The 13,894-nt window shown below is 36.5% G+C and overlaps 1 protein-coding gene across 4 annotated transcripts in view; it reads left to right on the top strand.

The window, feature by feature from the left end:
• The window catches only part of FBXW11 (F-box and WD repeat domain containing 11), a 121,774-nt gene that overhangs the window by 22,540 nt on the left and 85,340 nt on the right, over positions 1–13,894 (top strand). Inside the window, exon 2 of one of the 4 annotated variants that reach the window (XM_063086160.1) lies at positions 13,723–13,824. The exons of the other annotated variants lie outside the window; for them this stretch is intronic. Within the exon in view, the coding sequence (XP_062942230.1) occupies positions 13,723–13,824 (102 nt within the window). The remainder of the gene's footprint in view (positions 1–13,722; positions 13,825–13,894) is intronic. 4 annotated transcript variants of the gene reach the window in all.

Raw genomic sequence — 13,894 nt, 5'->3', positions numbered from 1 at the left:
CATCTTGTATCAAAAGTGTACTTGCACTTTTAAAGTGAATACATTCACTCCTTAAACTCTTGGTGTTTTCTGTTTCAATACCATTTCTTACTCTTAATTGATTTGATCTTAAAAATTAAGAAGTTAGCATTAGAAACTCCTTTCAGAAGATAAAAAGCATCCCCTCTTTCCCTTACTGCCTCCAAACCAGATTTTAAAACTGTCATTGACTTGTAAATTGTCCAGATAGCTTTATCTCGCTGATACTCCACCTGTCATTTTGAAGAAGTTGTTAATGGCCTTAAGTGCTGATTTTCCTTCCCTTCCTGCATCCCTTCCATCTCTCTGTGTGTGTATCAGTGATTAAAAGGATCACTGTTCCTGTGAGTTGCTTTCTGTGGTCAAGTAAATTGAATAAATGCTACATAATCTCCTTCTCTTGGAGATTCACTTGATAATTGTCATTTTAATAATGTATTTCCCGGGCCGAGCCCGTGGCGCACTCGGTAGAGTGCTGCGCTGGGAGCGTGGCGACGCTCCCGCCGTGGGTTCGGATCCTATATAAGGATGACCAGTGCACTCACTGGCTGAGTGCCGGTCACGAAAAAACGACAAAAAAAAAAAAAAAAAAAAATAATAATAATGTATTTCTCAACGTTTACCAAACTTTCTCACCCCAGAATTCCCCTCCCTCTTTATTTTGGTTGAAAACCAAAATGTATGTAATCCAAGGGACACACTTTTGGAAATTATATTGTTTATGATTTTTGTGCATTTCACCCCAACTCCTTTTATTCACCAAGAGTTTCTCTATCATCCTGCCAAAGTAAGGAGGAAGGGAACTAGTATTTGTTCAGTGCCTACTGTTTGCCAGATTTACATCCACAACTCTTTTTAACCTTTACTATAGCCTTGAAACACACAGGCTTATTTCCCACATTTTAGCATGTGAGTAAATGAGGACTGGAGAAGGGAATTATTTTTTGCTCAAGGTCACATAGCTAACAAAGTGATAGATTTTATTTACTTAACATTTTATTTATCATTTTTTTTCCCGATAAAGCCTGTGCTCTTTCCCAACCCAGCCTGGTGTAAGAAAAAGAAAAACTCTTCTGATTATTTTAGAGGCTGCACTGCTAGCCATCACCTTAGTATGAGGAGTAGTAGGTGGCAGCTTGACACTCTCAAGAGAGCCAGAGGCTCAGGAGCAGCAAGGTCTCTAGGCTCAGCAGAAGTAGCAGATTTCAGTATTTGGGGAGATTGAGAAGAAAAGGTGGAAGCCTTGACTGCCTCTGCCAGAACCGACTCTGTAAGCTCTCATACTCCTTCCCTCCCTCATTCTCCCCAGTTCCAGCCTTTTCTGCTGGTATGCGGCTTCTTTGTTGGAGTTTTATGTTGGCTTTCATTAGTAATATAGTAGCTAATATTTACTTGGTTCTTGCTTTGGATGGAGCAGGTGTTGTGCCTCTCTAGCACCCTAGACAATCAATATTAAAGTATTAGTCCTGTAGAATTTTTTTTTTGGGGGGGGGGGCAGCTGGTCAGTACTGGGATCTGAACCCTTGACCTTGGTGTTTTAACACTGTGCTCTAACCAACTGAGCTAACCTCCAGGACCCCTATAGGTTTTTATTGTCAACTTTTTCCTTTTTCTCAGCTCAGAAATGTAATGACTTTTGCTATTGTTAGTATATACTAAAACCTTAGTTTGTTCTAAAAAAAGAATTTGAGTGATTACAGTGACACATACAATGTAGAAAGATACAAGCAAAATAAATGGGAAATAGAAGATGAAAGGGAAAATTAATTAAAACAGTAAGATAAAGTTGGGGTAAAGTTTTGTACAGTATATAGAACAGGGTTAGCCACTACAGGAAGGGCGCAGATTAGGCTCTGCTTGTTATGGTAGTATTCTTTCTGCAGTAATTCGCACGATTTTTATAATCTTTTATGATAAATATATTCCTTTCTCTAAGGTTATTTATTTACTTGGTGTTTGTACTTGGCAGCCTCATTGCTTAGTTGGAATGGAGTACTTATAAAGATGTGGGTCAGGTTGCTCAGTATTGGGTTTCAGAGCTCTTGGGAAAATCAGGACTCATTTTTCTGCTGTGTTTCTTTCTGCAGTCTTCTTAGAGTTTCGATTAGCTTATCCTCTTATATTTTTCTTTCTTTGGTGTCCATGATTCTAGCATGAATGGGATATTCTTGGAACAGTTAGTTTTGAATACCTTTGTTTATCAGTAGAATAAAATGACTTCATAGGAAAGTTAATATAAATTTAAGAATGTTTCATCTGTAAAATACCATACCTTTATGACCTTGGCCATCTCAAGTACCTCTTTTGGGTTATTCGTATTTTATTTATTTGAATGAAATAGTTAAGGTTCTTTTATGATTTTCCAGCTGAAAGAGTTAGAAAACCCAATTCAAAACTGTCTTAAGCCAAGAAAGGGAATTTACAGTTTGGAAATGCCAGAGGTGGATGTGGATTCAAGTTTCTTTTTCAGACTCTGTGAGGTACCTCCTAGTACCAATGGCAGGCTTTCTCTTGGGGTAGCGTGATGGCACCAGCAGCTGTACTTCTCATTCTTTCATTGTCCAGCTCAGTGGGGAAGAGATTTTTTTGTGGCTCTCATAGAAGTCCTGGTATTCAAGTGAAGCATTCAGTGACCATCACTGAATCAACTCACTGATTAGAGGATGTGGCCAAAAAACAAGTACTACCATTAGTCCCTTAAAATTTTAATATTGTATTCTTCTTTGGCCTCCTAGTCAAGTTTTTGCTCTGCATGTGAACTTCTTTGGATTTTACATGTTAATTATTTGATAACTGAACAAGTATTTATTGAGCTTCTACTGTGTACAAGCACTGTGGAGGAACTGAAAACATTTAAGTTGTAAATTGGTAAATTGTCTTACCAATTCCCTGTAAATTGCTTTATTTCTTATAAATTACTTTGGAAATAAAATGAAATAAAATACCCTATTATGACAAGTAAGTACAGTTTTTACAAGAAAATTTATTACTTTTAAGTATACCTGTGGTTTATAGACCTGTTTTGGTTTTCTAATTTGATTATTTTTAAAGTAAGAGTCACGTCACCCTGTCAACCTCTCCCCCTCACCTCCCAATCTTGGTACATGTTTCTGTTGTTTCTCTATTTACTTTTAACTCGCCAATTAAAAGAAATGTGGATTACAGATTGTTTTTTCTGTTTTTAAATGCAGCTGGAAAGTCCCATGAGACTTGTCTTCTGATCTTTCTTGGAATTCTGTATTCTCTCAGAGTTAATGAGACATTTATTATGATGGTGACATCTGTGTTCTGTGCTTTGTAGAATATCTTGAAGTCTGACTGCTTATTGCCAAGTCATTCATAAAGTTATTAAAACAATGGAGTTGAACAGGGTTTTTTTTTTTTTTTTTCCCCTGACTGGTAAGGTGATTGCAACCCCTGGCAAGGTGTTGTCTGCACCATGCTCAGCCCGTGAGTGCACCGGCCATCCCTCTATAGGATCCGAACCCGCGGCCTCGGCGCTACCACTGCCGCACTTTCCCGAGTGAGCCACGGGGCTGGCTCTGAACAGGATTTTTGACAAAGAAGTTGATGAGCAGTCTAGGATCTCTTAAACTTGTATTGGGCCTTTAAATCATGACTTTGTTACTCCCTTTGTGTGAGAAGTTCCAGACTGTTATATTCTATACATATGCACATGTACACATCCAAAAAGAGTCTGTAAACTGATAGGTTGACTTTATTTATTGTAGCATGTGTTTAGCTACAGTATGTTTTCAAGGTATTTTCAAGAGGGTACATACTAACAGCTTAATGTGAGAGATTTAGAGGACCTATGCTAGAAAAACATTTCAAGAACATGGACAAAATGGCCTACAATGTCCCTTTCAGCTCTAGAATTCAATGAAATCCCTGGCTTCAAGCAGTGAGTACTCCCCTTATCCAGCTGCCTGCAGGAAATAGACAATGTAAAGGGGAATCAAAGACATCCTTGCTGTGCAGCAAGCAGCAGGAATTCCTTACTAAGGCCGTCCTAGCCCCTGGCTGAAAGACAGATTGATTTGTTCTTAGAGCCCAGTGGACTGTAAGGCACACAACTTCATTCTTATTTGAAACCAAGGTCAGCTTAGGATATGAAAACAGTGGACTACATGAGAAAGGAGAGCAAGTGCAAAATTTACTGTAAAATTAATTAAGGGATGAAGAAATGGGCTCCTTTATGGAGTAGCTTTGACACCTCACTTTTCATGTTATTCCTAGGTAAAGGAGCAAAATTTTGATTACCACTGTTTTCTAGATCTCTCTCTCTCTCTCTCTGTCTCTCTCTCTCTCTCTCTGTCTCTGTGTGTGAGTGTGTGTGTGTGTGTGTGTTGAGATTCTGTTAACTTGAAATGTGTATTTATTTGGAATAGGGGCTGGTTAGGTCTCAGAAAAATAAATGTATTTGAGAAATGAGCAGCAGTGTTTAGAAAATAGTACAGGACTTTTAAAAATGTTATAAAGTTTGAATTCAAAAGGTTTTTCAGCAGGACCAGCTTTTATTTTACAGGTCTTTATCCAGAGTTCTCAATGAAACAGGGAGCATGTTAGATGGTGGAAACTTTGGAAGTCTTTGGAAGTAATAGGTCTACAAAAGATTTTAAAATACCACTTGTTGAGTTTTAATACTCTTGAAAGCAGTGAAACTGCATTTATGTAAAATATTTGATACTTTAGGAATTTAACCATCTTTCTCCCTTATTGAACCAGGAAATAATATAGTTTTATTTGCAGAAATAATTTTTGATACCAGAATAGTCTCCACTTATCTCTCTCTTGAGGATACCAAAATTCATGATACTCAAGTCCCTGGTATATGACCTATGCACATCCTCCTGTATATTTTAAATCATCTCCAGATTACTTATTATACCTAATACAATATAAATGCTATGTAAACAGGCATTATACTGTATTGTTTAGGGAATAACAACAAGAAAAAAGTCTGTACTTGTTCAGTACAGGTGCAATTTTTCCCCCTTAAATACATTTCATTTGCAGTTGGTTGAATTCACAGACGCGGATACCAATATGGAGGGTCTTCTATATTTGGTTTTGAGAATTATTATGTTTTCTACTGAAGCATGTTCAGTAAACTTTTTTTTTTTTTTGGCAGCTGGCCAGTACAGGAATCAAACGCTGGACCTTAGTGTTAAGTACTCTTTTTTGAATAAATAAGCAGTTTAAAATGAAAAAGTTATAACAAATACGATGTTGTCTGACTATAATTGAGTCAAACCTTTGTGGAGAGTAGATATATTCCTCAAGCCATGTTCCTGAAAGTGCCTATCTTGTCCAAGAAAAAATGAGAATGTTCAATACATCAGGAGAAAAAAAGTTTTCAATTTCCATATTGTTCTAACGTTCTTTTTAAAACATGGTAAACTTTGCACTATCTTACATGAAAGTAGGGTAAGGATTTGGGCTTAGTTATACTGAAGGGCAATGAGAATCTCCTTGTGCACACACTTCCAGAAATTCTCTGATTAAAATTTTTTTGACTTGTGAAGGTAGGTAGAAGGACCAGGAAGGCATGCAGCCAGCACCTGTGTCTGGGATGGAAGGGAAGGGAAAGTTAGACGAACTCAGGATGGGACTGGGGTGCTGGTATAGATAATGAGAGCATATGTCTTTCAGTTCTTAGATAATGTCTAAAAAACAAGGTAGGTTTTTAGTCTGTCATCTTGAAGTCCTTAAAGGTGTTAATGAAATGTGGAACATGGATTGTCACATATGAATATTTAGAAATGGTAGCCTCTTAAGACAAAACACCATTAACTTAAAAGTTTTCTGACTGAATACCTTAGTTAGGCTGTCTAGAAGCCACAGGCATTGTAATGAATTTAGGATAGTGTCTTTGTCCACTCAGTGCAACCAAACTCTGATAACTGCCTTAATCCTACCTGCTTTCCACCTTCATTGAAGGAGAATGGCCTAGAATCAAGCGGAAAGTTGCTGTGATCAAATCCCCAAGTAATTGTGGACATTCCAGTATTTTGTTTTGAGGTGACTTGTAGGAGAGAGGATTGAGAAGCTTGAATACTATAATGCCAATTGTAAACTGGCTGCCTCTGAAAAATTATGATAGGCAAAAAGAATAAAATAAAAATTGCCTGTATTTAATTTTGGATTTTTATGTACTTTATATTTATTAAATAAAAATGGGATCACAGTGTAAGTCCTGATTTGTTGCCTTTATTCACTTAATATTTCTTGAATTCTTTCAGCATATTGCAACTTTCCACATATTTCTTCTGTGTTTATAAAAGTACTCATACAACATGATTGCTGTTTGATGGAGACATAATTTTCTGTTTTATGGGTAATCCCTAATTTATTGAACCATTTAATTTGTTGTTGGCATTTGTCCTTTGCTGTTGTTAACACTGGTGTGATGAACATTTTTTTCTGTAGTTTTGGACATTTATTTTTTTTCTTGATATAATTTCTTACATGTAAAATTGAGTCAAATGATGTACACGTTTTTCAGGTCTTTGAATATGCATTATTGCAAAGTTGTACACCAGAGACTGTACCGATTACAATGATATTCCCACTAGCAGTATAGATGAGTGACGAGTAGATAAAATTTGAAAATAAATCAGGGAAACATGCTGCTTTAGGGAGTTTAATGTCAAGCAAAGGAAGTGACAGACAGTATAGATTAGGGAAGAAAGTAGGGATTTTGGAGTCAGATAGAATTGCAATTCTGCCATTTTTGACCCCTGGCAAATTATTCAATGTCTGTGGTTCTCAGTTTCTTCCTCTGTAAAACTCAGGTACCTGTCAGGCCAGAGGTGGTGCAAGAGTTGATGAGTACAGTATAGCTGTGCAGTACTCATTTGCATCCCCCTCCCAAATTATCCTTTTTAATAGATTTTCATGTTTTTTATCATTTTTATTGAAAATGAGGTTAAGTGATCTCCCGTAATCCTGAACACCATTCTAATTGGACCACAGATGCTAACCAGCAAAGGCCCAGATGTACTTAATTTAATTGTTGTTAAATTTTCTCCAGTATCAAGATTTATGAATCTTGGATAATCCTATTGGAATTGAATTCAGACTGATCTGCCCTGGCGCTTCATGGGGGAATCTGTTCCTCCTCAGCAACTGAGCCTCAGACTGGTCCTAGTATAACTGAGGACCCATGTGGCTGTGCCGGAAATAGATTATTTTGTTACATCCTGTTCTCTGTCACGCTGCTTAGAATAGAGATTCAGCTTCCCCCCTCATACATCTAATCCTTCCCTCCTCCAGCTTCTGTAAGAGCTCTGAAAAGCCTGGTGACATTTTTGAATCATGGGTGGTGGTTGTGAAGTGGACAGGGATGATTTTTTCCCTTGGATTTCCTCAGGAATAAGCCATTATGATTTTGATGTTCACTGCTGTTTCTGAGGGTTGATAAGTAAATTTTTTTTTAGGAGTTAGCATTTTTTAACACATTTTAAACTACATGTATTTAAAATTGACTCAAAATTAATTCTTGGGAAAAGAATTTTTATTTAAATTGTCAAGTTACTGTTGATAATTAAACAAAATAAAGCATCACTTAAAATTATACAAAATAGTATAGTATTAACATATTACATAAGTACTAGATGGTTATTGGAGAAAAATGAGAAAATATCAATGAGTAAAAATTTAAAAAGAAACTTACCCTTCATCTCTCTGCCAAAGATTATCATGAAGATCCATTTTTTGTTAGCTTTTGGGTTCTGGTATCTTATCTTAGAGTCATTAAAAATGGGATAATTGTTTAGACATTAAAATAATTTAAAGAAACTTTTAGTAGGGTTTAAGGAAAATTTTGGCTCTGGCTTTCAGTCCTGATTCTACTACCATTTGGCTGTGTTTCAATCTCTAAAACTTGGCAAAAAGTAAATTTCAGTTTTCCTCATTCTTCTCATTCTTCTTTTTTCCCTCCCCTTTCTACCCCTCTCTCCCCATGCCCTTTCCTTCCCTTAACATATATCCCAGCCTGAAAATACCCTGTGGTGTAATACCTATGACAAATAAGTATATCATTCTGAAATATATTTGCTAAGAATTAAAATGTTAGCTTTCTTGGTTATAGGTCACATACGTACTGTCAAATTCTGTTATAATGAAATGCTATTATGAGGAAAAGGAAGTCTATTACTAAGGCAGTGGACCAGTGTTCAGTTTTTTAAAAGGCAATGGAAAATGCCTTTAAATTGTGGATTAACTTTTATTCCAGAACCTGATACTGTATTATGATTCTTGGTTTTAAAAACAGTGCAATTATTTTGGTGAGAGTTTGCTGTTTCTTATTTCTTTCTTATATGTTGACATTGTTTTAACAGCAGAAGTCTACAGCCTGAGTTTTTGAAGACTCTTCTAAAAACATTGTGGCCTTATTTTCATTATAAATACTGCTGCTTTTTGAAAAGCAACAATCTGAGAGATGAGACACAATAGGATAATTCCTAATTTGGATTAATGTTTGCTCTATTGTTGAGGATAGTCTTCAACAAAAACTGAATGGGAACTCTGTAGCTTTCAAACCCAGGTTTAAAGAGCTGGAGTTATATACTCTCTTCCAGCCCACCTACTGTGTGATTGATTCTTCAGGACCCAATCCCCACTCCTTGCAAGAGATTCCCAGAAGAGAGTGCTGCTGCCAAATGGTTACCATAAAATGGGTCTTTTATTTCAACTCTTTCTGTATCTGGTAGCCGTCATTTCATTATCATGACACTCTTTGTTTTATAATCTATCAGTAGGGCATGGTGGAAGTTCTATGGGAAAAAAAAGGACCTAGACTGATTATGAAAGTTGGTAAGTGCTGGCCCTTGTGTCTACTCTTTGTAGCCCAGCTGAAAGAAATTTTGCATTAGTTGTATTTACACTGCACAGTCTCAAGATTTCCTCCTATGAGCTCCTGGAGGATAGAGAGAATGTCTTAATTGCTTTTCTATGTGCAGGTAAGTGTAAGTTCAGATAAGTTTTTTTGTTGAATGGAATAGTGTATTTAAGCCACTTGGTTATCTCAAGCATGGTGATAGGAGTTAGAAAAGGCTGGTAATGATTCTGTGGGAAGTGTTTTAAAGAAAAAGGTTGGGGGGAGGATATTACAGAAAACCTATGATAAGGCAGATTTCAAATCAGAGGTTATAACATCAGAGAGATGATTAACATAAAATACCTCTTTGGATAGCTTTTAAAAGAATTGCCTCTTTTATAAGGAATCAGGGCAGGAGATTCAAAACAATCCCATCTAGAAACAGACCAATGTTAGCTTTCGTGTGTTCTTCTTCAAGCAAGCCAATCAGAAGACAAGGTGCCTGCAACCACTTTTTCCTTTTGATTTGTGGTTCCTATGGCAATAGGAAGAGAGCCTAGGACATTTCTCTCCTACCTCTTTTAATAAACTTTTTGCTTTTGAAAAATGCCAAAAGCTATTATTATTCTTGTCTTTACTGACTTAATAGTGTTTCTCAGCATGGTGGCCCTGATTTTGTTTTTTTTTTTGTCTTTTTCGTGACCGGCACTCAGCCAGCGAGTACACCGGCCATTCCTATATAGGATCCGAACCCGCGGCGGGAGCGTCGCTGCGCTCCCAGCGCTGCACTCTCCCGAGTGCGCCACGGGCTCGGCCCTGATTTTGGTTTTTGATTAGACAGTGGACATGGCAAAAATAATAAAGACTATCAGCTTCCTTGGCTATTGTTATTTTCTTTGGCTATAGAACCTACAAATATATGGTACTGCTGTTAATATCAGAACCCAGTATGAATCATTTCCTGTTCTCTATGAGCAGTCTTAAATTAGAATACTGGTCATTACAAGTACCTAAATTTGAAATTATAACAAGCATATCTTGGAGGTTGTCTACCTCCATAGTCCTCTCTTATGTATTCCCACTTTGATCCTCCTGGGTTTTTCTTGAGCTTCTGGCTTTTCTTTCCTCTTTCTGGCTGAAGCCTCAAGAGGAAAGAGGCTTAGTTTGTATTGTTGTTAGCTTAATAAGTAGGTCAATAAGTATTTGTTAAAATTGGTAAATACCCACGGTAACAGGGTAGGTTCTTCAGATGTATTTTAACAATAAGGTAGTGTTCCAGAAGCTTAAGGATAGACCACTGTTAGCTTTAAAAAGAAAAAGAAAAAAGAAAAGAAAATAGACAATAGTCTGTGCTGTGAATGTAGCTAATATGAAGAAATCTTTTCATTATTCAGTTAAAGAGTGATAGATAAACGTTGTTCCAGAATGATCAATGTGTGTTTCCAACCAAGTCTCTAAATTTAAAATTAGAAGCTTCAAGAATCCATTACTATTGTGGTTTTAGTTGTTTTTTAATGCTCTTAGGTTGATGAATGCGGAACTTTTATTTTTGTCCATTATTTTCAAATTGGATCAATGTCCTCCTGGTCCATTATACCTAAGAGGAACCTTGTTTTAGGCCAGGAGGTACAGACTTCCTTATTAACAGATGGTCATATTTCCTAGAGTGGCATTTTCTGTTAAGTGAAAACTACTTTTTAGCAATGTGGTTGGTCACTTAGCTCCAAGGTGATTGAGTGTGAATTTAATACCTTTTCACTGCCACTGTCTTTACTCTTACCAATTGGATAACAACATTGGTCTTGAAACTGGAAGGTTCCAGTCTTGGGATGATCGGACAGTTGAGACCTCTGATTAACAGATTTTTGGCAATTGCATCATACACCAGTTTGGGCAATGCGTAGGATCAAGCTGTCTCTTTCTATTATTCTGTTCTGAAGCAAATGGTGTAAGTTATGGAACATAGTGAGAAGTGACTCTTGCCCCAGACCTGGGTTTAAATCCCAGCTCCTACCCAGCATTGTGCAATATTGGACAAGTAAATTACTTCATCTCTTTGAGCCTGTGTTTCTTCTTCTGAATGCTGAGAAAGGTAATACGTATTGTGTAGGATTATTGTGAAAATGAGATGAGATACCCTTTATAAAGTAGTTAGCATGGTGCTGGCACCTAATAGACCATCAATAAATATTGGCATCATTCTATATACCCCACAGTATCTACCACAGGTATTATAAAGATAAATTCTTGGAAACCAGACCCTCAGAGGCTCCTTTTAAAATATTTTCCTGAATATACAAGTTCAATATCAAGCTTTAAAAAACCATCAAAATATCAAACTTGAAATAAATGGTTAATATTTTGAAATTAGGTTTTCAGGAAATTTTCATTGTGTTAATTATTTTTCACATTTTTGTTAGGTATTGATTAGATCATCAGATGGTTAGAAAACCTGGGGAAGCTCATTATTTTTCTTTTTAGGGCTTTAGTTTCTTTACCTCTAATCCAAAATCAGGGGTGGGAGATTAGACCAAATGGCCTTTAAGGTTCCTTACAGTTCTCACAGTCTATAAATTTTTTGATTTATTGAATGTGATACATTGCCCCCTGCTCCTTTTAAGTTTTACATGTTAAGTTATTGATAGAATCTAATCAGTACCTTATGCTTTCATGGTTTTTACACCTTGATGCAAATACTATTAAACCTTGCAGGGGAGAACTGACTGTTTTTACTGAATAAATGAAAATTGATTTACACGTGAGCTTTGGTATTAATTTTGTATTAGTTGCCAAATGCAGGTGTAATCCTTTAACTATATTCTTTGCCCATCTACTTCTGATGCATGCTCATCTAAGTATTCTTTTAATAAGCATGTGTGAGAGTATCTCTGGATAGAATTTGTTGTGGTGGAGAGAAAATGAGGTTACTTGAAGTCAGGCAGGATTAACTTCCTGTCTTGATTCTGTCATTAATTTGCCCTTATTCTCTTGCATCTTGGACAAGTAGCTGTTTTAACACATCAAGCTCTCCCTTCCTGGTCTTTGCTTTTCTCATCTGTAAGATGGAATAATACCAGTCTTAGAAGAGTTATTGTGAGGTTTTACTATGTCAGCTGTCTAGCATGTAACAGGAACTTAGTAAATGGCAGCTACTTTCATTATATTATACAAACATTTATTCAGCATCCTTTCTGTAGTTGGCACTCTGATATGAAGGTGTTGGGGTAACAAAATATATGTGCCTGGAGTGTCAGTGATATGCTGTTATTGTACTTACCCTGGTAAACTTTGGAGTAAAGGCACACCTTGGGAATGTGTGGCATTTCATTGATAACAGAAAGCTGCTCAATTTTTTATTCTATTTGTTTCCTCTGGTTTTGTTTACTTTAAATGCCTTGTCTAAATAATCTCAATATTTCTTATATTAGAGGTGAAATGTAACTAGAAAGTGGCAGATGCTGAATAGGAACCCAGATCTATCTGATTTCAGGCAAAGCTGTCTTTGATTATGTTACAGTTGGGGTGATCATAGGATTTATCAAAATCAAAAAACTTTTGAGAATGAAAGTTATGCTGGGACAATAACGTAAACTAGGACTATCTCACGCAAACGAGGATGTTTGGCTATCCTGATTGTAGTTAGGATGAGCAAGTTTATGAGTTCAGGTCTAAGACTTCTGGAATATTTTGATTGAACCCAAATTCCCACCTTCAGTGTTTTTGAATGATTATTGATTTTGCCATGTTTAATTAATTGACCTAGATCTGAAAAGATATTTATTGAATACCATAGTCTAATGGTTATTAAGTGCTAACCTTAATACATATGTTCGTTTTTATATTTTACTTTTTTTCTTAATTACTTTAAAACCAGGAAGCTTTCAAAAGAGCATGGGAAAGGGTAAATGAAATAAGCTTTTAAATTCTTAGTCATGTCAATTAAACTTTGTAAACAAAGTCCAAAATGAAAATCATGATATTCCAACATTTTTTCTTTGAGAAGGCAGAGATGTGGATGACACTGAAAATCAGATGTGTTTATTTGTAATTAAAAAACATATATTTTTTAATTTTAACTTATCAATATACAATATAGTTGATTTTCATGTCCCTTTACCAGTTCCTCCTTTTCCTACCTCAGATGTGTTTTTAATCAGCTTTTTTATTGCCTGTATCTATCCATCTGTCACTCATCTTTCTTGTTCCTTTTGACTTATTCTTTAGATCTGTGTGGTTTTACTTTAGGGAAGTGCAAAACTGTATTCACATGGTAAAAATTGGGGTGATCAAAGTTTTTACAATAGAGGCATCATAGTCTTATGTAAAGAATGTGGGTTTTGGTAGCAGACAAACCAAAGTTTGAAATTCTGACTCTCCCTTCCTTTGCTGTGTGTCCTTGTGCAAATCACTTAACCTCTAAATTTCAGTTTCCTTACACTGTGGTGTGAAGATTAGAGAACATGTTTAAAGTGCCTGGCACACAAGTTCTTAAGCAATGGTGGAAATTATTATTAAATGACATAAGACCAAAAACTGTTACTTTGATGAAATTATAGTCATGATATCACCACTAATTTTGTTTTGCACTCAAATTTTCAGTTCCCTTTAGTGGGTTTTCATTTAAACATTCTCTCTCTCCCTCTTGATTCTGTTCAGTGTATCCTGAGAAATTAGTGGTTAGCAGCACAAACCTCCTTTCCATAGGACAGAAAGTGGGCCCTTTCCCAAGGTTTCAGTAAGGTCTCTAGGACCATCCCTGACCTCCAAACTGCCAAGAGTGCACCCCTGCCCCAACTAACATTCGGGTTACCTGTGTAAAGGAGTGATTTGTTGCGGCCTCTAACTGCTTCTTCTCTTCCTTCCTTTTTGTCATCCTGCAGTGTTCTGTGCCAAGGTCTTTGTGGCTAGGCTGCGCCAACCTGGTAGAGAGCATGTGCGCACTGAGTTGCCTGCAGAGCATGCCCAGTGTCAGATGTCTCCAGGTGCCTCTCTTCTTTCTTGTTGTAAATGTGTTTTTACGTATGCCATGAACATTTGTTGAAACTTGCAGTA

The sequence above is a fragment of the Cynocephalus volans genome, chromosome 2 (assembly GCF_027409185.1).
Source record: "Cynocephalus volans isolate mCynVol1 chromosome 2, mCynVol1.pri, whole genome shotgun sequence".
NCBI lineage: Eukaryota > Metazoa > Chordata > Mammalia > Dermoptera > Cynocephalidae > Cynocephalus > Cynocephalus volans.
Note: the sequence above shows the minus strand (reverse complement) of the source record. Positions and strands in the feature narration are given on the sequence as shown.